The 27,362-nt window shown below is 39.6% G+C and overlaps 1 protein-coding gene across 5 annotated transcripts; it reads left to right on the top strand.

Annotated features, from left to right (window-relative positions):
- Nucleotides 1-467: 467 nt before the first annotated feature.
- fancc (FA complementation group C) lies at nt 468-25,505 on the top strand. Of its 5 annotated transcripts, none has more exons than XM_068309556.1 (15): nt 468-607; nt 3,043-3,270; nt 6,767-6,854; nt 7,027-7,121; nt 12,379-12,486; nt 12,585-12,649; nt 13,034-13,198; nt 13,302-13,458; nt 17,579-17,634; nt 17,879-17,903; nt 18,883-18,958; nt 20,904-21,012; nt 23,581-23,755; nt 24,509-24,721; nt 25,328-25,505. In XM_068309556.1, exons 2-15 carry the CDS (start codon nt 3,073-3,075, stop codon nt 25,493-25,495), a joined length of 1,698 nt encoding a protein of 565 aa, XP_068165657.1. In that variant the 5' UTR covers nt 468-607; nt 3,043-3,072; the 3' UTR covers nt 25,496-25,505. The 5 variants fall into 5 exon arrangements, with proteins under 5 accessions (XP_068165657.1, XP_068165665.1, XP_068165631.1 ...); XM_068309564.1 differs by having other exon boundaries at nt 17,804-17,903; nt 24,623-24,721; XM_068309530.1 differs by having other exon boundaries at nt 17,804-17,903.
- Nucleotides 25,506-27,362: the final 1,857 nt, after the last annotated feature.

The raw sequence follows: 27,362 nt of genomic DNA, 5'->3' as shown, positions 1-27,362 counted from the left end.
AAATATATTAAATGGTTACATTTATCCAAAGATGAGTATTATAAAGTTTCTGGTAATTAATTATATATTTTTCTTTTATTTTTGTGCTTATTAACTTCTTATGTTTGTTTTACACATTATGTCAAATCTGTTCTTTGTTTCTAATTAAAGGCAATATAAATTCCTTTGTGGTTGAGATGCGTTATCCAATTTCATTCCTTGACTCGATTTATATTTTGGCCACACATCCTCTTTGAAGTGCACTAAATCCTTCCCCAGTAATTGTAACCACTCTGAAAAATACTGCATCAAATAATTTCTGAAAATAGTGCCACATTAAATAAGTCGTATTTTTTATCTGCGCGTAACTGTTTCCTTCTTGTTTTGGTACTACAGCAAATTGACACAATTTCCCAGCAGGCATTGCTAGCAGGAAGTGTCTGTTAGAGGCGCGCTTCTCAGCCAATGGGCGTCTTTCATACGCGGAACTGTGAATGAAGAGGGAAGAGTTTGTTTATATGGTTGGAAGAACAGCGCTTCTGCTCGAAGGACTTATAGAATGAGTGAATAAACCCTAATTCTGGTCTGTGACACTCGTAACTTTGATAGCAGTACTTCATGTTTTCATGTAAGTCAACAATTTAACCTACTGTAGTTAACATTAGTGTGTTAACGACTGACTGAAATCTTAAGAAGTCATCAGCTAAAATAGGTCACAAGGAATGATGGAACGCATCGCATTTGCATTTAGCATTTAATTTGTGCATTTAGATTGAACTGCATGTCACAGACTGTGGGACAGTGGAGGGAATGCTGGCATCATGTGGTCTGCTGTAGCTGTTGCACCATAATTATTTAATACACTCAGCTGTTGTGTTTATGAAATGTTCATGTAAAAAGGAGCAATTAACTTTAGTCTTCAGGACACGGCCCAGGATTTTCTTGAGGTGATTATGACTAATACTGTCTTAATTCATTCAATTTAGGGTGTCTTGAAACAACACTTATTAAACATACTTTATGATCTTTATCCTTGCATGCTCTTAGATCAGCTGCATAATTAATATTTGATATGTTTGTAATACTGTATATCTTTAACTCAACTACAAAAAGCAGCTGTCTGGCTTTAGAGCCTTGACTTATAAGAATCGGACACAGCTGGTTTTAGGTTTGACTTTACATGAAAAGTTTTCATAAAACGGGTGAGTTGGGCATATGACAGAAGAACCCATCAAACTTTGCAGTAGATCTATAGATTTTATTAAAATTACATATGCACTGTGTACATATTATAACTGTATAGAAGCATAGCACATGTATGTTTGGGCACATCATATTTTCCAGCATAAATAACTATGAAACTAACAATGATATTGTTATACTGTAAAAATTTTAATGGTTGGTTTTCAAAGTTAAAGAGTCATACTCATACTTGAGAGCTGAACGATCGTTGGACTATTGTTTACAGATGCAATGACAAATTGTGTAAATTTGGCTTCCCTGGTGACGGTATGAATTTGTTTGCCTAATTCTGTGGTGTGGTGAACAATTTAGTCATAGGCACACTACACAATTATAACAAACAGTCATAATATGGAGAAGTTTATTATGTTAAGTTATAAGTGGCACAATTTAGGTGTAATTTAGCTAAAAAAAAGACAGCCTTGGTGGAGGACTGTACTCTACTGAGCATCATTGTAGTTTCATTCCAATTACTGAAGAAATTGTTAACTGGTTAAAGTAAGTTACTTATAATTTACTTAGTTAACTAGTTAAAGTAAAATGTAGAGGTGTTTGATTGGGTGAAAAATCTGATAACTTATTACTTGTAGGAGCAAAATGAAATACACAATCTCATGACATGAAACTGATCTTCTTATGAGTACTGTACTACTGAAGCAAACCGTATGTTACATTAGTTTCTTTTAATCTAGATGTTCTTGAATAAAACATCCAGAAGCATGCAAAAGTGATTTCATGTTTAACTGATTTGATTATATAGAAATAGTCTCATAATTGCCACAGTAAACTGACCTTTACCCAAGGACCAAAATTTCAGTTTAAAAAATCAAAAACATAATATTTGACCAGTCATGTCTTGTTGCTGCTCCAGAATTTTTACAGGCAAAACTCGAGATACTGTTGAGCATACTGTAGTTGTGTGCATAGTTTTTCCTATGTGACATGTAAGACATGTAATATACAGTAGGTTTGCAACGTCCAATTTTTTTAAGCACACTAGCTATTTGTGTGGTAGAGAATGAGGTTCGGATTTATGTATTTATTTATGTATTCAGCACAGGGTTCTTTTTCACTTCTGCTTAGCTAAAAACTCAGCCCCCAACACAAGGCCACAAGAGTTGTTTGTTCCTAATTTAGTTTGGACTTTTTCCCCACTGAATATGAGTGTTTATATTTTCACATCAGTATGCCATAGGGGCTTTCCAGCAGAGATGATGGCAAAACATTAAACAAATCATGTCTAACAAGGTGATAATAAAACACAATCCTGTGGTGTCTCACACAAACCTGTCATTATGGCTAAATGCACACACACACAGACACACACACACACACACACACACACACACACACACACACACAGACACACACACACACACACACACAAAGAATGTAGTGTTTTTTTCTCACTAGGTCTATATTCTTTGATGGCCTGCAGCTAAAATGGGGATCACTAAATCGTGGTGTTAATATCTGAACATATCCGGATTAGGACATAAAGTTTATTTTCCACTCTTACATTTTAGTATGTTATCCACTCCTGCTGCAAAATAAATGATGCATGCACAGTATCAAATAGAGCCTTACAGTTCCTTTGGCTGGCTGGTACTTTTATCAGTATATGTTTTTAGAAGTACATGGAGACATGTGCATTTTGAGCCCAAGTGTGACACAAAGTGGGGACCCACTTGTAAATATTGCTCCTTTGTTATCCAAGCAGACAAGAGCACTACAGGGTGCCGTTATTTTTTGGTATTGTACATTGATGAACATTCACAAAATAAAAATGATTAAGGGTAGTCTTGTTCTTTGTCTCACAAGATCACAAATAACATCTTGGACAAGCGGAAAATGTCTCAGTCGCAGCTACTGATGCAGCTCCAACAGATGGCAGAGCCCATGCTGAACGTCCATGACATTCAGCTCTGGCTGGACAAAGCGGTGGCTTGGGGCCAGGCCGACAGCCAAGACACTCAGAGAGACACCTGCCTGCACTTGAGCAGACTGAAGGATTTCCTCCAAAAACTCCTCTCAAATATCAACAACATGGTGAGCTGTCGTGACAGTGTTTCTTCTGTTAAAAGTCAAAGAGAGTAATGTGATTTCTGCTCTAGATAGATTTGGACGTCATTTCCAGTTAAGTCCTATAAAATGCCCTGCATCCACTGCCAGGTCTGTTTTACAGTCTTGACACATTGTGCCTAATGAAATGAATTAATAGTTAATCAGTTTAGTCAAAGCACTATCAGATTAATGAAGCACTAAGTTAATTCAAATACCAGCACACCCACACTTGTACAAACATGAACATGCACAGACTGTTCAGGCCAGGGCTGAACAGCAAGTCCAGCGTTGGAGGGTTCAGCTAACAGAGGCGGCTCTGTGCTTCTGCAGAGACTCTGTGTATCTGGCCGCTTGTGCTACAGTGTTGAGTTAGTCAGCTAATAGCCGCATTGGGACCTCCAGCGCTAACCTAATGTATCCCCATATCAGGTCCAGCAAATTTGGGAAGGGGGCAGAGGACAGGAGGGGGGTGCTGGCCTGTGAGATTTCAGTGTTACAAGCACCTCACCTCCTCCCCTCGACTCTTGTGCCTTGGCACTCTCTGTCTTGTTGATTTTCTGTGTTAGTCTTGCAGCTCTAGTGCTCTCGCAGGTTTGAATTCATGCTTGTTTCCAGTCCACATGTTCTAATGTATCACTCTGACTTTGTCTCTATTTTGGTAACTAGCCATGTATTCTTTATAGATGACAGCATTGACATGTTTTTTATTTTTACCTGTCTATCTTCTTCCTTTTTAGCATTATTCTACGTACATGTTATACAAAAATTTCAGTGTCTGTTCAATGATGGAACTTACGCAAAAAAATAGAAAAATAGTATAGCATAATGAGGTAAAATGGTTTTTACTGGCAGTGGGCTCATAAAAGGAACTCTGCTTCTTGGCAGCATTTTGGATCCTTTAATGACTTCACTTTCCTGTGGTTTCTGCTCCAAGAAATACTAGTTATGCTGCACCGCTTCTAGGTTTACACTTGGTTAGAAAGTAAAACATTTTTGGTGAAAATCTGATGTCACACTCTTTTACCTTTCACGGTGAGGTTGCCAGAATGTCGCTGTGACCAGCGGAGAATGGCCCCACACATAACACTCCATTAACTTCATAAATAAATTATGAACTATTCCTTTTCAGGGTGTTTGTGCCCTCGGGAGTAGCCTGACTGATGTAGTTGTCAGTGATGCACTTGTTTGTGACTGACCGAGTTGCCAAGTTTCTGATTTTTGAAGTCGTGCAATTAATCCACCCGACCACAACCACTGGGATTTTATAATCAGATAGTGCCAGATCTGCTTTATTACATCTTTGGTTGATGGAAATATCTATGAAGCCTTCAGTATTAATTCATCTACACTATCTAATTACTGTAATTATCAAGAAGAAAAAATTTATTTATTCATGAGTTTCACGTGATTCTTTTATGACAAATTGTGAAAAGATTCCCATGCCCCCTTCAGAGGTGGCATGTAGGGTTACCGTTGTCCATCTTTTTGTACATATCTCTCTTAAGTAAGAACTGCTCATTGCACCTCAAAAACATACTTTGTAGGGATCTTAAAGGCCGTAATTAGTTTCCTCAAGCTGTTTAATCTTTACATTTCAGCCACATTTGAACATACTGTATGGTAGTTTTAAAACCTGAGTTTGCAAAGTGGAAATCCTGTGTTGGGCCCACAGCATCAAGTTCCTGCAAATACAGCTGCTCGGTCCAGCTATTAGCAGCTTTAGCTGCTAGTCGTGATGTGTAACCTCCTTTTAGTAGCATCAAATAACAATTAGAACTATTATAATCCAAATCAGATTCATCATAAATGTTCAATTAGCATGATAAGAGTGACCTAAAATGACCATCTGAGGAGATAGAGTATTTAGGTATATATGACCCGAACATATTGCAGCCAGCTGACAAGGTGCAATCAAGTTAATGCTCCTTAAATAAGGTTAATTAGTCTCAAAGCCCATATATATCTGAAGACATGATGATTAGGTGTTGGTGGGGATTTAGTCCTGACAGTAAGTGATAAACCTTTGGACTGCTTATTCTCCCAGGCTCTCTTCCAAGCATTAGTAAAGTTTTTATTCCTAATGAACATTCCTTTGTAGTTGCATCATTGACACACAAATGTACACACATACTGTGTGCAATGGGATTGATAGGAAGGCTGACTGGAAGGGCTGTGTTCCAGGCAGCATTGGTGGGGTTGTGGCAGGCGCAGTGGGAGCATTTAGAGAATAGCCTATTACCATTCTGCTTCCCATTAATAGTGATCTCATCCACTTGAGCTAGTCAAGTAAATCTCCTCGTCTGCCTGTTGCTCTCTTCCAGCACAAAGGCCTAAAGTTACATAAACTCTTCCTTTAAATCCAGAGCCTCAATGAAGCCCTGTTTGCTCACTTCTCTCTTATAATTTCTGATGTAATGTTCATCAAGCTAGCTGATGAATATCACCTATCCCAATGTTTTCTTCTTTCCTGTGCTCAATCCTCTTTTCCACCTAGCTCACATACAACTCTGCCCTGTATTACTGTTAAAGGTACTCATAGAAGTACTGTTAAAAGTTTTAATAAAGTAATCCATTTCCAGCATTGCATCTGAAATAATATTGATTCTCATCAAAAGAGAACACATATTCTGCAACGTATCAATTTTCTCTTGTTTAATTAGCTCAGATACTTTCTATTATTATGGGAATGATACCAAGGAATACTTTAAATGCACATGAGGATAATTGTGATATGTTGATGTATAAAACCAAGAAATGTACTGTAAATAAACAGTGAAAACACACGAATGAAATGAAAATCGTCATCTACACTCAATATTTATGTTCTAACAAGCAGTGTCAAGTTATTTTCTGACAGATATGCCGTGTTTTTTAAAGTACACTTTTATTTGATTATCTCCCTCTTTTGGTTCGAGTTTTGAATGACTATATTTACATCCACACATGGACTTTTCCTGGCTGTTAAATTCTCCAACAGTCATTTGTTTTATACCACTGTTTTTTCTGTCATGTGGTATTTTTCTTTACCTGAAGTTTAAACTTTTGACAAGCAAATATCCGCTGGGAAAATATGGTAATTTCAAAATTGAAATGTATAGAATGTCAAGATTAAATGTTATTGTAAGAGTTCTGAGTTGATGCTATCTTGGACCTGAGGATGTTTTGATTGGCTCTGAAGGGAAATAAATCACATGATCTGTTGCTTTGAACTGGATAAACAAGCGCTGACATCCACAAGCTTAAACCGTTACACGTATAGCGCCATCACCTGGAGCCCAGTTTGGTTGTGACTCTTGTGACATCACCAGAAGAGAGGAAATAAGGGTGAGGCAGGAATAATGTGTGTACACCTGCTCAATATCCACAGTCATTACGTAGTTTTTGCATTTTCTGATGACATGGCAGAATCATGGTTTTAATATTCAAAATATATAAACTATGAGATATGTTTTCTCATGTCTGTGGCTATTCTGTCCTTCAGAGCTCCACGACCGAGATCATGAAGAGGCTGCCTCTCTTAGGCCAGCTTCTTGGCCGGCTGTGCTGGAACCCTTGTGTTACGGCTGATGGTGAGTGCACCTTCTAGAGAAACGTATTGGGAAATATTGGATGATCAGGCCCATACTAATGAATTTTATTACTTACAGTCAGTGGAAAATAGCAAACCAGAACTCTAGTACCACACAGAAACCTATGACCCCATTAAGACTGTGTTGATTTCAAGTTTCTTGTTTTTTACAGCTTCTAGCAGAGGACAGTTGTTCCAGTGTTTGTGGCGACTGTATTCAGAGCATCCAGGCAATGCTCTGGAAAGAAAAGCCAACCAGTGGATACAGGTATAAGTGTTTTCCCTTTCTCTCTCTGTGAATACAGAATTTTAACTGATGCTTCTCTGGTGTGCATTATTCAAAATATAAATTTATGTACAGTTCAGGCCATAAATAGAATTTAGTTTTCCTTCAGGCATCCATTATGTGCATGTTCCCATTTTTTTCATTTGTGATCTGTTTGCTGTTAATGTCCTCATTAGTACTTGACTATCACGCTGTCAACAAATCCACCCACAATGAATCTGTCATTGCCTGCTTAAGAGATTTTCTGCCAAATTGACTTTTAATAGGAATTCACTCAGCAGACGTCTTTGTCTGCTTTCCAATGGGACGTGGATGATGAACAAGGGAGATTGGGTCTTGGTTAGTCAAAGTCTTTTGTGTCGAAAACTGTAAAACATACTTTGAAAACAAATTAAAATTGACTGTTTCACTAATTCCTGTCACCATGGAAGGATCAGCCTTTGTATTATGGATATTTGATCTTGTTCACTATGTTTTCAAGGCACACACAAAGAGGGAAAGCGGGAAAAAACAGGGAAGAAAGGGATTCAGAATTTTTTAACTTTGAGAGAGTTCACACAGATGGCTCATGATAAACTATGTGAAACATTCACATTTTTGTCAGATTAACTGAGTGTTAGTATTCTTTTGATGAATTTATCATCTAATAAAACATCTCGCTAATTAAAACAGTGCCTTAAAAGTAAACCTAGAAATCGCCAGATGGTCTTTGACCCAGGAGAGGGGAAGTAGAATGTGCGTGTGCATGTGTATGTATGTGTGTGCGCGTGCTACACACTGTATATGCACTTGTGAGTGGATGTGTAAGGGAGTGGAAATGGTATATTTAAATTGTTCAACACATACATGAAAATATTTTTTAATTTTTTTTAAGCCAAGAGTAGACCTTAGCATTTTGCACGTTTAGCTATGTATGCAATAGAGAACTAAACTAATGATTGAATTCTGCTCTCATTACAAATGCTTATCAGATTTTGCAACATGGTGAAGATAATATGCTTATATTTTGTAGTGTGCTCATCAACTATAAAATACTTCACAGTTGCAAATGTTTATTATAGTGTGTGTGTGTCTGTTTGTGTATTTGTCTGCGTCTCTGTGTGGCTCTGCGGTGCACTGGCGTTGTGCCCAGAGTGTCCCCCGCCTCAAGGCCCAAGCCAGCTGGGATAGGCTCGAGTGACCCGTGACAGTGGATAAAGCAGTTAATAAAATGGATGGATGTATATTATGTCATAGCTATTACAAATGACAGATGTGAATCAAATGAGTCAGAAAGGAGTCGAGGCTACAAACATACACACATTAGTTTTTCAGCCTTAAGCTAGTATTGCTGATTTAAGGCTTGAAACCATTACAATGAACCAACCAAAATTATTTCTGTTCCCTCATTAACATCCAGAGTCAATATGATTATACAAACAGTAAACAATTTATATATTATATGAGTGGCCATTAATTGCATTCACTTAAAAAAGCCATATTGTTTTGCATCACATAATGTGTCGTCTAGCATTTGCCAATGAGCCAATTGTCCCATTTCACTCATTCTTCTCTGCCCTGGTGAAATTGATAAAAGGGGCACCATCAAAACTGTTCCACAGCAGCTACGTTGACAGACCTGCTGCAATCATGAGAGGAAGCATTAACAAGGCTGATCATCTAAAAGCACTAGAAATCATCCTGATCGACTAGCTGAGCACTTAATTGTATTTTCCAACCGTGTTTACATCATTGTATAATAGTAGTTAATTGTAGCTGAAAGGTTTAATTCCAGCGCTGATGGGTTCAAGGGTCCACTGTGTCCACTTATACAGATCATTCATGCAGGACCAAATGGAGGCACCCAGAGAGCAATAAGCAGTATAATAGCCTCTGAGCTAATGTTGCAGCTTTTACTCATTCTCTTTCTCTGCACTGAAGCTTCCACTCCCTACAAATGACAGGACTAGTGGGAGCGCAAAAAAATAAATTAAAAAAAGCCTCAGCTCATCCCATCCTGGGGAACAGGATAGATATGAGGTTTGAGGCAAGACGATTATCTGTCTCGTTTTCTCTTGTTGTGTCTGTGCTGTGTTAGAGTGGATGTCTTGGAATGCAGAATGCGACCTGTTTTTGGTTAGCAGTGTCTGATGTCGCACCCCAAGAAGATTTTCTTGCTGCCTGCGTAATAGACCAGGGGACCATCAATTAGCATCCCCTGGGCCAAATCCAAACCGCGAGAGGCTTCTGTCTGGAGCCTTTTTGACATGATGGGAGAAAATATATTATTTTTGATATTTTTCATGAAAGGGATTTTGAAACAGTTACGACACAATGTTATATACTACAGCTGCCAGGCCACTTTAAGAGGTTGCTAACACCGGCTTCTACGACATACGCCTGTATGGTACCTTCAGCAATGTGAAACACAGTGGTTACAATATGCATGAATTTTGGGAACATCAAAAGATAAAAAGGTTTACTCTGAAAACCAAATCCTCTCAGCTGGACAGTAAAAATGCACTTATTCATTCTGCGACATGCTCTTCAAGGCCAAAATGCTGTCTTGGCAAGAGAGAAGAAACATAAAGCCTGACAGCTTTTGGAATATGTGACGAAAATAAATATTATACTCTTACCGGTTGACATGAAATCACACTTAAATAGCAGCTACCTAAAATTAAAAGACAGAACCAACTCTATGTGTGATTTGGTAACAGAATTCTAGTTTTTCCAGGATCTTTTAAAAGCCACCCTCCATTTCCCAAGTGAAAACCTAGTGGACTGACTGGATGACAAATACTAAACAAAGAAGGATGTCCTTCTAGATTCAGGATTGTGCCTTTCTTCCCTCATGTCTTGCCCATTCCTTTCCTATCTTCCCTCCTCTCTGAACTTGTGAGCGTTCCCACTGGGTTTGATGAACGCCACTTAGCTGCAGACTGTGTGAGCCAGTCATTAGCTATCGGTCTGATTTCTCTACAGTCTGTGTGAGCAGGGGGACCACACAGTGCTGCAATAACATTGCATGATCTTTGAGGAGACAACAGGCCAGTAAAGCACGAGAAAATAATATTAGAGAGCTGTAAAGACAGTTTGATCACCCTATCTCTGACTTGCATGTGTTCTTTACTCACACGGGGTGAACCACAGGTAGACTTCAGAACGACTGGCAGCTTTATAGTTTGGAAATATACTTTGGCCCATTTGCTCACACTGGCGGCTCCAGAAGCCAACATTCCCCTTTCATGTCTTATTCATCTTTGGTGGCATCACACAGTAAATCTGACAGAAGTGAAGTCTTTATTTGTGCAAGAAGCAATAGTTTTACAATATAAAAAAATCATTGTGTTTTACCCACATACGCACATTACTATATAAAGAAATATTTTTTGTGGTTTTACAGGAAATGTGTTTCATCATTGATTTAGTCTTGGGTGGCTACTCCCTCTCTCTGTAAATTCAAATTACAGAAACAATGACTTCAAAATTACTATTTTTTTTCCTAAAATTTGAAGGTTGTTAATGTTTTTATGTCATTAATTTGTTTAGCATACAAACAGATGGTAATTAAAAAAGCTAATAGCAGTTTTTTTTACGATGAGTGACCTGCTGTAACTAAGCTGCTGCCGGAGGACAGATTTTTTTGTTTGCTTTAATTTTAAAGCACAGTTTAAATCTGGCCGCAAATGAAATCCCTGCCCTCCACACACACACATGCATGCACGCACACACACATACACACCATGAAAGTTTATTAAATTATCAGACATTGTTAGAAAACACATCATGTAAATTCAACATCTTAAAATATGATTGTGAGAATAGCACAAATCTTTTTAATATGGTTAACGGATTATAGATTAGATTTTGAGATTTGAGGGGACAAAGATTTCACTGTTTAATGCCCTTGATGTCAGTCCAATAGGTTTTGGTGCAACTGTTTATAGCTTCATTATTTTGATCATCCTGACTTTTTTTTATTCTTCTCTCTTTTCATCTCCCCTCATTTTGTTCTTCTGGTTTTGGTAGAATTCGGTCATGGTTTAGTAATTGTTAACAGGCACGCATCAAAACTAACCCAAGCCTCTGCCATGTGCATTTTTATACATCCTCTCTTTTAGTTCTAGATTTACAGAGGGATAATTTCTATGGCAGCACCATATCAAGTCTCCCTAAATGACCTTGGTCGCTGTTTTTCTGTGAAAGAAAGATGAATTTTGACCTAAAGTATTTGCTATCCATCAAGCCACTAGCCTTTCATCTCCTTCCTCTGGCGACCTCACCCTTTTTCTCCCAGTCTAAATGTGACTATCATAGTTCCTTGTGAGAAGTGTTTTTGGTTTTGTATGTACTCAATGCGCAGACGTTGAGGATGCTCAGATGGTAGCGATTGGGGTTGTTTTGTGTGACTGACTATGTGGAGGGTAAGCATTTTGGCGTGCTGTAGGGCCTGGCCGATGAAACCACACAGCTCCACCAACAACGCTGGAGCGCTCCTCTGCTTGGGACCTTGGTTTTTCTCCTTTCCCCTTTTTTTTTTTTAGATAATGTGCCTCTCTCAATTTTGCTCTCCTCATCTTGTGTTGATCCTTTTCTCTACAGTTGAAAAGGATTTTTACTGTTATAATCTACTCTTAGTGGTGTGGATGGTTCTTTGTTTTTGATTCATTGGAGTTGTAAAAAACAGATGTGTCTTAAAGATGTGAGACCTCGACTATTTCTGTAGGGTCACTTTTTCCAGCAGCGAAATAGCTTATTGTGGTCATATAAGAGAAGTAGTCCCACATCCAATCTATTAATTATTTGACCACTGAATTCTGTGTGGCATTTTTTTGCAAGAATGTTGACATTGGATGTAAAATTAGTCAGTAAAATCAGTCACTTTTTTTGTGCTTTTAAAGTCATTCCTCAGAAACTTGTTGTAACTACTAAGAAAAAGTTAGCATCCAAGAGTTTATGTTCCAACTCCAATGTCAGTCCCGTTCCCTCTCCGTTCCTTCATGGCTGAGAATCAGATGAGTATCTTATTTTATATGAAGAGTATGAAGAGGACCTCTTCTATAGGATGCTTGTAAAACAACGAGGCGCTCTGAAACGAGGAATGTGAAGTTCTTCCGTTGCTCATATGCTGTCCATATATTTTCTTTTCCTGGTATGCCTTTCCCCCATTCATGTGGTTCAAGAGATCAGTCATCCTGTATTCCAGTAACTAATTAATTGCCAATGATCTGTTATACATTATGTGCCCTGCCTTCAGAAAATGTTGCGTCAGCTTGCTGTGGAAGGGGAGGATGCTGCAGCAGAGGCATTACTGAAGCATGCTTGTGTACCACCTGAAGAGTACCGTCTTAAAGTTCTGAGAAAGGTAGAGGCCCCTACCTAATTCTGCTTTGATTTATAATATATATATATAATTTTTTGGACTTATTTTTTTGTGCAACTTGTGCTCTTCTTTCATTTCAGAAGGTGGCGCTGCTGCAGCAGAACATCAAGAGGAGCTGCAGTTCTTTTGGTGACATCAGTCAAAGGTTAGGACTAAAATATGAAACCTAATGTTTAGCATTTATGTTGTTGACTGTTTTCATGACTCTTGGGTGTGTTTGCTGTCATAAAAAGTTTGACAATGAATCAATTTTTATTGCTATACAAAGGGAAAAACAAGCAAATACGTGGAGAATTTTACTATTGCAGTTTAAAAAATACACAATTGATCAGCCTACAAAATAACTGCTGATTAGCTCGCTTTTTGTTCCAGTTATTGTAGAAACTAGCCTCATAAACCTCTTCCTTTTAAATGAAAAAACAAATACAGATAGTACAATTTGCTGGCACAAATTTAAGGGCACACATTTACAGGTCATTGCTGAGAAGTTTGATGTTAATACAGATTTTGTCCACGTGTCTCTTTGTAGATGTTCATGTGACGACATGCTGGCGACATCTGAGGCCTGTGTCCCACTGGTTACTTGTCCCGAGGCCGCTCCTCTGATCGATGCTCTGCTGCAGAAGCCAGTATCTTGTGTCAGGGCAGCACTTAGTGAAGAATTCCTGGACGTGCTGAGCTCGGCTTACTCATGGTTAAGTTTAGGGCCACGCTTTACAATATATTTCCAAAACTCCTTTCTAATGTAATTTTTGTAAAAAAATGAAACCATTTTTAATTATTACTGTTTTTTTCAGTCATCACGTCTCATTGGAGGAGAAGTCAGTCGTCTCTCTTTGGTATCATAACCTGCCCAGCTTGGAAGAGGCAGTGCTCAGTCTTCTGGAGTGTGTTCTCACCAACATGAGATTAAAGCCACAGGAGGTAATGCATCAAACGGCACAGTCACTGCTGGTGAGTAATACTGAGTTATGAAGTCAAATCTGTGATGGATGAGATCACATTTGCCCTAAACTTATGTACCGTATTTTCCGCACTGTAAGGCGCACCTAAAAGCCTAAAATTTTCTCATAAACCCATAGTGCGCCTTATAATCCGGTGCGTCTTATATATGGATTAATATTCATATTAATATTGGTTAAAAACATGATCGCTGAAAAAAAGCCGGCAGTCTGGCCGCCAGTCATGCCGCACTCCGCCACCAGAGGAGCCCCCTCACAAGGCACTCGGGCCTACGCCCCCTAACAACGGTAGTCAAGGGGCGTCACCGAAGTCCCGGCTCTGACTGAGCTGCTCTGAGACGGTAGAGCAGACTGTAGGAGCACCGGTGATTACGTAGCAAAACATAACGAACTTTCAACAATTCTATTAATAAAGTTTGACTGACTGATCTCAGTATTTCCTAACTATTTGGTGCCGGAAATAACCCACTTTAAACTTAATTGGTCCTAAAAATGCCATTGTGCTGTCATCTGGAATCTAGTGACGGTCCATTCTATTAGTCTGTGGAAACACACGGAGAAACTGGCATAAAGGTGAATGAAAGAAACTAGTTAAAAAATTGTTTAGGACACACAGCAGCAAATAGCTGCACCTCACCCCCGACTGGACTACCGATCGATCGAAACAATATTTAATTAATAAACGAAGACGAATGTCGGAGCTTAAATATCTGCTTCGAACTTCAGATCAGGAAATAATCCGCTCTGTTCACACTGACTGCACTCGTAGTGAATTTAACCAGTTTTTAATGTCAGGTTTTTTAATATGCGTGTTGACTTCTTTCTAAGATGGCAAAGTGATCAAGTGATCAGGTTTCCTTGATGAGGCTCAGAATAGCTTATTGACATAACAATAGGGGCCATTCAAAGGTAGTCAGGAAGTCATGAATGCAGTCATTACTGTCTGAGCAGCACGGCTCTATCTAGTGGACGGATTGCGGAACTACAGCCGCTGCAGTTTATCAAATAAATTTTATTTATTTTTTTATTGTGTGTGCCTTATAATCTGGTGCGCCTTATATATGAAATAAATTATAGAACAAACAAATTATTGAGGGTGCGCCTTATAGTCCAGTGCGCCTTATAGTGTGGAAAGTACTATATGATCATATTCAACAGTCAAAGCTTCACCGTGCTTCACTGTGCAAAACATTAATAGCTGATTTTCTCATGTAATCCTGTTGTTTATGAAATGTCAACAAATAATGCACATCAAAACTCCTCTGAGCTCACGATTGAGTCATCCAAAACCTGAACCATCAAGATTGAAACAATTACTTATTAGAATAGCTGCAGATCAGATGTCTGATGTTGCTCTGAACTAGGTTTTTTTTTTTTTCAAAAGTGATGTAGAGCAAGTGTTCAGGGAAACACATGGTTTGAATCTCATACATTTTACGTAATTTAGCCTCACAAACAACTGTTGTAACATCATTATAGAAAGGAAGTAGCCCATTACATTCAGCCAAGAGGAAAAGGTATGCTGTGCTGTGTTTGGAGAGGTGATGAGTGAATATTTAAAGTTTATGGAAAATATTTTACACCCACATGTGATCCTGCTGTCATGCTCACCATCTTTAATTTTGTTTTTTGGGGGTCTCTGCAGTGCAGTGTGACAGCTAGTAGGCAGGAAATAACACATGAAATACATTTATTTAACAGTTATGTTAGAGAGAAACGTGTGACATCATTGTAGTCTAATGTTTCCTGCTACTGGAATATTTTCCAGCCTTGAAGAATAAAAGCGTCGATGCTTTTGTGACACCACAGTTAAATGGACTTATTATAGTAGTCTGACTCATTCATCCTTGTCATCAGCAGTCAGTAAGACTCATTCATTATTAGGTATGGAGTTATAATATTTCTCATGCATACTTCTGAGAGGCATTCCATCGCCTTTTTTAGTGGCTCTTTATTGACTGTTTTTTCCTGGATAACTCACACCGTTTGGCTTCGCTCTGCATGCATCTCACATCATTTGGCCAGCTCCGAACTGCGTCTCACATCATTTGGCTCGCGCTACACAGCCGTTACTGTGTGAGGTACGCGTTGGAATCTCCGTCTCGCGAGTCCTCGGCCACTTCTCACTTCATATAACCGAAGATCAAAGTCAGAAAAGATTTTGATTTATGCATCGCTATGACGAATTATTGGAGACGATCTCAAGTGATTTTTGGGTTGTTCGGCTGGGACTATGCAGACTTGTTTGCCTCAATTTTTTTGCACCAAACGTGTGTGCACAGTGATGCAATATCTTGTGTTAAGAGTCATGACCGCTAAGTTAAAAAAAAACAACAACCCACAATTACTGATTGCAGCGCCTGTGGTCGCCATACATGTGAGAGCGGTGAGAATTTACCTGCTTCATGTCACAACTACTCCGGCAAAGTTTGTCAGTTGTGTCACTCCTGTTTTCCCAGAGTGATGGTCCATTTCAGTTGTGTACATAACGGATGAGCCGAGGAACTATTCCCAAAAAATTAAGCTGGATTGGAACGCATTCAGATGAATTACTAACACTGCATGTAGAAGATGTAAATGTGTACCCTTCTGTTCCATCACATTGAGTTGTACAAAATAGGAATTCTGTAAACACTTCATCTAACCCACTGTGTGTGTGTGTGCGTGCGTGTGTGCGTGCGTGTGTGCGTGCGTGTGTGCGTGCGTGCGTGCATGCATGTGTGCATGCGTGCGAGTGAGTGTTTGTGTGTGTGTGTGTGTGTGTGTGTGCATATGCGTACGTGTGTTTACCTGTTGTGACTGTGTTTGTTTACCCTCTCATCCATCTCCGATTGACCTCCGCTTTTATCACTTTGCCGGTTCACACGCACATATGTGCATTGAAGACACACATGTCTCCACCCACCGTGCTTCGTTCATGATATTTTGGTGGGGTGGGGTGGGGGTGGTGCACATGTTTAGGATTCACTTTGCCTTCAGGTTGTTTTGCATGTAAAGATGTGGGTTTCGCACATGTCTGTGACATGCACATGTGTGCTGGAGAGGCGTGTGGCTCGTTTTTGTTGCCTTCTCCCTTTCTCTCGCTTGTATAAACTGCAATCAAAAATGGGAAACATAAAATTAGTCCTTCATTCCTGGTTTTGGCTCATCCGCCATGTGATCCAGTGAGAGACAAGGGCTCAATAATAATAAACACTCACGTCCTGCACCTTACTGCCAAAAACAGGATGTTTGTTGTGTGCTGTAATTGACCCTCCTTGAAGTGTTAGTGGTAAGGTATGGAGGATGATGCTTAAAAGCCCCCATCTGTTTTCGCTTTGGGGAACTATGACAGTTCACACACATGTGCGCGAGGCTCTCATATACCCAACTGGCACATAAACAACATGCCAACCTATTCATGATCCCCACGCAAACAGTAACAAATAAATCCTGATTTCTATTATTATTATTCCTATTTTCTGGTCTGAGAAGACAGAATAGGAACAGACAAAGATTCACTGAAAACATTTCATTTACGTTCTAATGATACCTTATAAACACTGGCTGGGGCCCTTTTGTTCTTTCTGATCTCTATAATTGATCTGTTTACCCTCGGGCTTCTTTAGTTTTGTTAGTATTTCGACTTATTTGACTTTCTTTTATTATAGTCATTGTATTATATCTTTGATTTAGTCTCATAATCAAAAGCCTGTTTGTGGCTGATCTCCCATCAGTTTAGTCTAATATCTAATTCCAGTGTCGGACTGGATGCTCCCTCCTTTAGGAGAAGCGTATTGAATAAAGAGGTGTGTGTGAGAGAGAACATGTAGATAGGCTGTGGATGGTACAGATATTATGGATTTACACTTGAGTGTTTTAGAATGTGTTGATCCTAACACACATGATGTGTGCATTGGACAGACATTAGACAATAGGTGTGTGTGTGGTGCTAAATATCATCAATAAAGAGTGGGATGCGTTCCCAGATGCGTTGGGAAAAGGCTTGATCTCAGGCGGTTTATAGGTTATGCAAGTGTGACACCCAGTGGTTAGTGGAATGTTTGGGAGGATTTAGTTCTGCTGCTGCCAGATTTTACTGGTTGTGTGAACTGTGTCTTTGTGTGTTTCAGCCTAAAGCCTGTGCTCAGCATTGCTCCATATTCCTGGTTGTAAATGACATCTTCAGGTGAGAGATTGTGTGTTCAATGTGATGTCTTGGCTTGATGATATCTGATTTTTTTCTGCTGTGTTGTAGCACACTGAAATGTGAGTGTGTGTGTGTGTGTGTGTGTGTGTGTGTGTGTGTGTGTGCGTGCGTGCGTGCGTGCGTGCGTGCGTGTGTGTGCGTCTGACAGGTCGATCCTGAAGCGAACTGAAGGGTGCATGTCTGTTAGGTATCTCATCCAAACGTTTACCATGTGTTTCCTCAGAGAGCTGGCGGCGCAGCAGCATCAGGTAAGACTGGATGTCACACCCAGATCCAAAATGTTTTATGACCGCAACTAATGCTTTTTATTGTTATCAATTAAACTCTCCAAATTGAATATTTTAACCTTTTGGATCATGAAAATGAGAGTAATGACTTAACGATTCCCCATAATCCAAGTTGTTCTGTTCACATTCCTTGTTTGTTCTGGTCCACATTCCTAAAGCCAAAGATATTAGGTTTATTATTCTAAATAAAGAATAATTTAAAATTTAAAATAAAGAATAGCAGGAACTCTTGGCTATGACGAGTGCAATTGTATTTTTCTTGATCCTCGCATCTCTGTTTTGCTTTAAAATAAGATGAAAACGTGTTTTCTTGTCACCACATTCCACCTTTGTAAGATTATGAAATCCCAAATTTAAAAGTCTGGTGAGTTCAAAAAATCACAACAACAAATCCTGCACTTTACAAAAGATGTTCAGCTTCTCACCATTTTTACTTGGAATTTAAAGATGGTTAAATTCACTTAACGTGAATGAAATTTCCACATCATTATGTGTGTCCAGCCATGACACATTTCATACGTCAGCGTCAATCAGTGGATGTAAATAGCTTTTAATCGTCAGTCTACCAGATGAAACCACTGTGAGCTGTAAGAATAGCTTCCTCTGAATCTCTCAGCTCATCCTGTCAGCCGTTATCGATGTGGATGTATGGTATTACTGTACAGATGAATACAAACCATTTTAACCTGCACTCACCAGGAGATGGCAGTGCTGCAGTGTGTTTACTGAGGAGCCAGCCTTAATGGATGTTGTCACACTGCACTAAACGCTACCTATTACATGCTACATTACACATTAGCACCCACTGTATCACCATTACACAGACTCCCATTCAAAATGTCATTTTTCCGGCTTTCAGAGCGGAGAGATTTATGAGATCAAGGTAAACATGATTTACATTTATGAAGCTCAGGAAAACGTTTGATTTGTTTTGTTTCAGATGAGCGTATCGATGAAGGCCTTGTTCCCACAGTCACCTCCGAGTCTGCTGGTGCCTCTCTTGACACTGTCGTCAGGTCACTGGATGTGTGTGTGTGTGTGTGTCTGTCTTTCACTCTGATAATAAAACACAAAACCCTGCATTGTGAGTAAAAATGTCTATTCCGGTATCCTTGAACTGTGACTCAACACAGTTTTCCTGCTGCAGAGTGAACAGCCTCTTGTTCTTTGTAATCATTTCTAGTTGGTTAACATCGGTGATGTATAATGTCAAATAGAAAGCTAACATAATGTTGAACGGAAGATAACCTTATGTTTTCTCAAAATTCTCAAGCTTCCTGATTTGTTTGAGCTAAACATTAACATATTTTCTTCTGATTATTATGTCAATCAGTATAATATTTATTAACTACTACCCCCACATTCTGCCTTTGATCGACTGTAGCCCGCACACTGACAGAACAATAGAATCGCCCACTTTTCCACAAAAGTGCATTGCAATCTGTTCAAAAACATTGTTGTTCTCCTTGAAAACATACAAACAAACACCTCCAATTGAGAATCCTGCAGCTGTCTTTAGTGGCGGTAGCTATGTATTACTGGAGCATAATGGAAGTACTTGCTATTGAAGAAATGAACAGGTCTTGAGTGTAGGGGCTCAGCGGAGCGGCACTTATCAGTTTGTGCCTGTAGGAAGGAATGATTTACACGAATGTGGCCATTTAGGGACACAGTTGAGCCCAGCCAGAACTTTGAGTTAATTATTGCTATGTGCATGTAGTAAAGGACAATTTTTCACCTGGGACTGAAGGGAAATGTTACTGTGAAAAGTAGTGGTTGGGGGTTTTATCATGATTTGTGCTTCCTCTGAGTAAGTAATAAATTAAGGCAAAGCCTTGCATTGTTAGACTGTAGCTAAGAGGAAGAGCTGGATCAAGATATCAAGCCTGAAAGTGCTGGTTGGACAAGGTTTTACTGTAATTCTTTCAACTAAGATAAAAAAAAAATTCTCCACTCTGACTGCTGAAGAAGTATCTTGAAAACAGGAATAAGGGATTGAAAGTGCAACGGTTGATGTAGTTCAACTTGGAAAATATGAAAAATTGTGGATATCCTTGCTCTGAATAGCATGAAATTCAGTTTTCTTCCTGAGGTATCCACCATATAACAGAAGGATTATTGTTGAGAGGTAGAGGGGAATGTTGGTGCTACTGTCCTGTCAGAGCAGGAAAAATGAAGCTAGTTAACCTCAGCTAAGCATAAAGACAAAACAGGACAAAACAATCATTTGGTTCTGTCGAAAACCAACAGAATCCACCTACCAGGACTTTAACGACTCATTCAGCAACTTTTCAACCCTTTTCTCTGGTTCTGGTCAAAATTCTGTTCGATCCAAATATAGTTTTGTATTTATGTCTTTTTTCACACGACACGACTGAAAACAAAATATATTTTGAGAATTTTGTATTGAATTTTATGCCTTTCATTCAACCTGTATGAGCCCTTGTCATTGTTGGCCAAAAATGACCAGTTATGATACTTGAATTGCCTCATTTTGACTTCTATGGCAACCGGCATAGGAACTCCTCTCCAATAAATGTTTTTTTACCCCATTTGATCCACACCTGTTGACCAGTTGTCAAAAGCAGCTTCAACATTTGTTTCATTGATCTCTACCGTACAACTTTCTCATATCTCACAAAAACATGACTTTATAATACATATATTAAGATGAATTTCAAATCAGCTGCAACGGAGCACCAAAAGTTACATTTTATTAATAGACGGTAAAAAAATTTGAACAAACTTTGAACATAGTTTGGCTACTATGTGAATATTTGTTAGATGCTTAATGATGTAACTCTTAAGTCTCAATTGTCTTGATGCTGAACTATTACTGTACTTTAACATTGACCAGGTAGCTGGTTTTGGCTGTTGTGAATAATAATTATAAAAAAGAACATTTAGTGTATGTGTTACTGGTCAATTCTCATCTCTGCCTACCTGAATCTGCTTTCGCAGACATGCCTGAGGAGGCTTGGAGACCTCATCTGAACTGGCTCAGCGGCTCATTACAGAGACTGACAGAGGAAGAGGAGGAACGAGACAGAAGCTGCAGCGGCAGCACCAGGTTAGAGTGAGAAAGGCATGCAGTGAGAAGGTGTTAATGTGCGTTTGCTTCCAGCACCGTATTGAATGGCCGTGTGTTGTTCTTATTTCCATTAGCTGCTGTTGAAGTGGTGGTTTGCCAGATATTTTCCCCCTTACAGCACACTCAGCACAGAGGTCCTGGTGCACTGCATGGCTCCTCCAAGCACTCATTAGAAGCTATTAGCTTGGGAAAGTGAGAGCTGTGTAGAAAACAAGTGGAAAACCCAGTAAGAGCGAGAAAAGGAATGCAGGGGAATAACTGGAGAAACAGGGAGGAAGAAGACCGAGGAAGAGATGTCATATTAGTGTGACATGGTGCAGAGAAGGAATAGCCTTGGTTGGAAGGATTGATACAAAAAGAGAATAGGGGATGTAGATAAAATGTCGGATGTCCCAGAGATGGGTGTTGCTGACTTGACACCCTCCAGCTGCAGTTTTTAACAGAGCCCTTTATCCCCAACACCACTACACTCTGGAGCTCCACATAAAACTCCCAAAATATTATGGCGAGCAGCAGCAGGAAAGTAGTGTGCTGTGTCGTTTTGAGCGGAGATGCAGCTGCCAGGGGCCAGCAGAGGGGCACTGCAGTTTGTATGGGAGCCAAGGGGACAGGACGAAGACGAGGAGGAAGGCTCTAATGACAGGATCAGAGAAATCTGAGAGAAACATCTATACCACTAGTCCAGCATTAAGTTGTAGTTCCAGCGATGCTGCTCTCCCTACAATGAAATCTTCAGCCGTCCTGCACACTCACACACACGCACACACACACACACACACACACACACACACACACACACACACACACACACACACACACACACACAATCTTCACATTTTGAAAGCTTGAACCACCGAGTTGGAGAAGGCACTGCCGTCTGAAAAGGATGGTAACAGAATAGATATTTAACCACAGTCAGAATTCAAATACAGTAAAGATGCTTGCAAACCAATTTCCACTTAATTTAATTTATTAGCTTTTAATTTCAGCACAGGATAATGAGATTCAAAGACTACTGACAAGGAAATTGAGGATTTTGCTTGAAAACTCTCCTCTCGTCTCCGTCTTGCTGTCCCACCATCTGTCTCTCCCGTTTCTCACCCATATCTGCAGGATTACCTTCCGCCTCTTGCAGCGCTGACTGACTGGAGTGAAGGATTATAAATATAAATGGGCTTGCATTATTAAGAGGTGTCGTGTGATGGTACAAAATCTGTCTGCATTTAGGTTACAGTTTGTAGGATTAGATGCCATTTTATTAAAATCCTAGTGAAACAAAATAGATTCCTTTCATGGACATAAGAGGACAATCCTCTGCTTTATAGTCAATTTTTTTATGGTCTGGATAACAACTTAGGTGTAAATTATTGGGTTGATTATTTCCAGTTTTATTTTACAACAGCTATTTGGGCCAGGATTTGGACAAGGAGAGTTGTATGTTTTCACACGCCCAGAATTGAATAATGACTTAAATATCAGGCTGTTTAAGTCAGAGCTCCTAAACCTGAGTTTATAACACTCTTATTATCCTAATAGAGCCCGGAGTCGGGGGCCAACTAAAAGTGACAAACAGATTATTATTTTGGCAAAATATGCCTTTCACAAGATCCTCATACCTGTTTTTATTTTCTCTTACATTTTCAGCCACAGTTAATAACATTGATCTGTGGACTGAAATTGGTCACTTGCAATCTTTGTGATTACCTGTTACAATGTGATGCATGAGTATGAAATTTGAGTTACATGAAAGTTCATCCACTGGTGAAGAGGCTTCTGAAAATCCTGAATAAATCAGTAAAAAATTGGAATGTTCAAGATAGTTGATAAATCTTTTTATTATATGCTGTTTTTTTTTAATCCATGCAAAATCTGTGCATTTATTTGTGTCCTCTGGCGTGCTGAAGTGTCATTTGTCCACCGCAAGACCGTGGAAAAACTCCTGATCTTGCGACGCCCAGAGGAACCAAGTGAGGCAGAGAAATGGTCAATACAAATATGTAAACGCAGAAATGATGCCGATCCTTTGAGCTACACAAAACCAATTTCACGCGTCTCTGCGCTCTGTAGTGTTACACCTTAAATTCGTAGCCAAACCCGAGCATAAAGTGTTGGTGGAAGGGTTGCAGCCTGCAGGCGCCTCAGCGTGAAGCGACAAGGGAACGCTGACCCCTTTCATTCGGGTTAACTTGTGTTCAGAACAACCATGCCTGACCACTTATAACTGAACACGGCTGACTCTTTATGCATCGGCATATTTATGAACATCTGTCACTATGGTTCTCTCCTCATCTATTTCTTCATCCTTTGCTGTAGGTTCAGGGATACACATTCCGCTCCAGATGCTGTTTGTTTACTTCTGTGGCCATGGAAACGATCTGATTAGCTTCATGTCGTCCCTTTGAGGACTGACAGATAACATACAGACTGTATGTTATCTGCATTAGAGCATATGCTGGCAGTGTTCACTGGGCAAGTGTGTGTGTCGGCCTTTTAGCTGCTCCCCGCACGTAGCTGCAGTAACATGCTGTTTGTTCTCCTGTCCTGTAGGGGGCACTGTGCAGTGTTTGAGGCTTGGTTCCTGTTGGTTCAGTGTGCCCACTGGGTGCAAGCAGCCGTCCAGTTACTGGTGACATCAGGACCAGAGGACTGTGTGCCTCTCCTGTGGCTGCTGACTTTCTACCACTACCCCACCAACAGAGGGCACCAAAGAGCACAACAGCTGGTAGGATCCTCCAAAAAGAGAAAAATATGACATTTGTTTAGATTTTCTTCATGCAGTTTTTCAGTCTGCCCTCCAATTTAAAAATATCACAATGACTGAAAGGACTAAAAACACAAAACTATATGAATTAAATCACACCCATCAACTACACTTTGTGTTTAGAACTAGCTAGCAAATGCAATACTAACAACGATGGCAAAGAAAAACCGATTGAAGTTTCAAGATTTGTTGGCTGCTCAATATGGAACTAGTCTGGACAAAGTGTCAGGTAGCAGGATCATAACTCAACATAAAATAATGTGGACAGTCTGTTATTTTCTCTTGGTAAGTAGCACACATAGAGAGAAAGAAGAATAACACATTAAAGAATGAATTATTGATGAAGCCTATCTGAGAAAGAGAGAATGAGACAGCGGTGAGGAGAGAGATACAGATGAGGGAGGAGAGTCGGGTGAAAAGGGTGATGTAGTATTGATTTCTCTGTGAGTGTCTGGCCAGCTGGCCCGAGTTTCATCTCTCCGTCTCCTCCTCTCATAACCCGGGGAGACTCGCTGTCGTCTCTGCCATCTCTCCCATTACGACTGTGACCTCAAGTCACACGGGGTTGTCTTTGCTAATCGTTTGAGAGTTACTAATCTATTGATTTTTATTTGCAGGAAAGAGGCTTAAAGCAACGGTTTTGGATTCCATTGTGGGTTCTAAATACACATCTGTCAGCTAACAGACGTTTTTCCACGTTGCTTCTGTTTCCAGGTGCGTGTCAGAGAAGCGTGGGACCACCTACGCTCCCTTTTCCTGGTCGCTGTTCATTCTCCTCCCGTTGATAACCTACAGTCATTGGTCGCTCTTCTCTCACCACACCCACAGCAACAGTCCCTGTTTCCGTTATTGATCCTCAACCTTGTCGTCAACTTTGCTGTTTTTGTCAAAAACTCACTGAGTGCATCGATGGGGATTTTACAGATGGTGAGAAAAGAAATTTGTTCGGCCTCAAAATGTGTGTGCATCCAGTTAAAACATTAAAGCGTGATTTATTTTAAATGATGCTGAACCAGCACCAACCGTTAAAAAACAAGGTCCACAAGCTTTTCTGGACCATCTGACTCAGGACAGACAAGATCTAGTCTGCTGGGAATGAAATAACAGTTCAGCCATACTGTTACCCGTGACTTAATAAAAAATGAACATTAAGGATTAGATGATGATCAAAGATGTCAGAGACGAAGCTCAACATCTTGTGATTGTTGTTGAATCTCTGTCCGAATCGAACAAGTGGATGTGGATGATTTTATTATGAATTACAAATTTCGTATATTAATATTTCATGAAGCAAAATGTGTTTTGGATTTTAAAGGCTTGGAAAAAAAAATCCAAAATGTGTATTTTTTTCCCTCTAAAAAAGAAAACAAAACCAGACTTCTGGTTGTTTTTAGCTAATTGTTTGTTAAATTCTGAACTTAATATTAAATTCTGTTCAGGATTATTTGTAATCAAAATCTCTCATTCCATTGCGTGTGTGTGTGCGTGTGTGTGTGTGTGTGTGTTTGTGTGTGTGCGTGTGTGTGTGTTCAGGTGGTGAACCAGTCTGGTCTTGTTGATGAAGCAGGATGTGTTCTCAGTTCACTGGAGCTCACCTCAAATAAAGGAAGTGATGCTAACAGAGTTCTTCTCAGGATCAAGGCACTTCAAAACATACTCACACACCCACATACCCCCCCCCCCCACACACACACACATTAATGCACAGAACCACACAGCAGTGAGTTCATCCTTGGCTCAGGGTTTTTTCAGGGCACCCTTGCAGAATGACAAATAGCGAGGCTGTTGTGTAGATATGCGTTACAATGACAGGAGTGTGTCAAAACAGCACAGTGAGGACAGATTATGCCAAGAGGGTACAATTATCTACACACACACATAACAAAACCACAATGCCCACAAGGACACTTGAACAGCCACAGATCACGCTGCCCCGGAGCAGCAGCTCGTACAACACGCCTAAGTTCTCCCACTCATATAATTGTCTAACGCTATAAACGCTTCACTCTTCACATGCCGACTGGTTTGGACAGGAAAACCAGTTATCCTTAAAGAATTAAGATTTCTCGACAAATGCTAATGTAAAAAACATTCAGTACAGATTATATAAGATGTTAACAATTAAATGTTGTTTCTTTCTGTGCACATTGTTGTGTTATTATTCATCGAGGGGTCATTTTGGTGTGTAGTCCACATGTTTTGATATTTAAACCAATCAGTGAAGTCTGCTAATGCAGCTAGTGCTAACATACCTGATGATAATGGGTCGGCTCCTGCTGGGGTTGATAGAAATATAAAGAAATGTACATGCATTGGTATTATCGTGATGTTTTAAAAAGAAGGTATTTGCTGAGCAGGTCATCAGTGATTTTTGGAATTACGTGCATGATGTACTCACATTTAAATGTGTTTTGTCTGTGCAAAATAAGCCGGAGAGTTGAGTCATTTATGAATTTTCGTGCAAAGCGTAGAAGGACGCAGAGAGCAGTATTTAAGGAATGATACGAATCTAAGACTTTCAGTGAAATTCACAATAAAATTTGAACAAAGTCTTACATTTTTAATGCGTCCCTGCACTTGAAGAGAATTCAAATATTTACAGAAGTATACAGTGAACAGCAGAGCAGTGTGGGAATGTGGGAAAAAAAATTACTGAAACTAAAATGTGAAATCAACTAAAGCCTGTTCATCGTTTTGACATGGATGTCTGGAGCTGCATTGATCACACATAAGCCACCCTTTATTTCTGTGTCCAAGTGTCAAGATGTTCAGAACAGGCAAACCTCTATTCTTATTAAAGCATATGTCATCTTTATTACCTCCATCAGTAAATGGTTATAATTATTATGATTATTTGATGTAGTAGTTCAGTGTGGGCCGCTGTGGCTGAGGAGGTGGAGCAGTCATCCACTTACTGGAAGCTTTGGCTCAGTGGACATCCGTGGGAGGGATTGTGTGGATGGCCATCACTCCTGATGAGCAGGTGGCGCCTCGGCATGTGGACGCAGAGATGCTGGCTGCTAAAGTGCTTTGAGTGGTCAGTCAGATAAGACGTCCATTTATCCTTTTAGCAGGAGTATTACAGTAATATTCTTGAACACAAAGAGTGGATTCAAATATTTTACACAAACAATAATGAACTGTATTTGTGTTTCTAATGATATTTGGCAATTAATAAGAACCTGTAAGATAAAACAGGCAAAGCTGCTGCATGCTACTTGAATTTACAGTGAAGTCAGATCTCAGTTCAATGATTAACGAACATTTTTGGTTGAATATGTTTCATTTTTAAATGGTATACTAATAAATTCACTATTTCATTTCTTTCTATTTTACAATATTTGTTTTCTGGATTTGTAAACCAAAAAGATATACTTTGATATCACTCTTTTTTAATGTGTGTGTATCTATATCGGTCTGTCTGTCTGTCGGTTAGTTACACAGTCATTTTATGGATGTGTACAGAAGGGCAACCTAGGTTGTAAATGTAAAAGTCAATATTTTAAACAATAATTGAAGAGCAGAGAAGCATCACTAGAGTATGTTGTGAGGCACAGTGTGTTTCCTC

This window comes from Antennarius striatus, chromosome 3 (assembly GCF_040054535.1).
Source record: "Antennarius striatus isolate MH-2024 chromosome 3, ASM4005453v1, whole genome shotgun sequence".
Taxonomy (NCBI): domain Eukaryota; kingdom Metazoa; phylum Chordata; class Actinopteri; order Lophiiformes; family Antennariidae; genus Antennarius; species Antennarius striatus.
This window is presented reverse-complemented; position numbering and strand designations above follow the sequence as displayed.

Bases quoted from the DNA above. Each gene is read 5' to 3' on its own strand.
- fancc (XM_068309530.1), top strand. From the start codon at position 3,073: ATGTCTCAGTCGCAGCTACTGATGCAGCTCCAACAGATGGCAGAGCCC. The intron at 12,487-12,584 runs GTAGAGGCCCCT...CTTTCATTTCAG, and splicing joins GTCTTAAAGTTCTGAGAAAG to AAGGTGGCGCTGCTGCAGCA. The intron at 13,459-17,578 runs GTGAGTAATACT...TGTGTGTTTCAG, and splicing joins AAACGGCACAGTCACTGCTG to CCTAAAGCCTGTGCTCAGCA.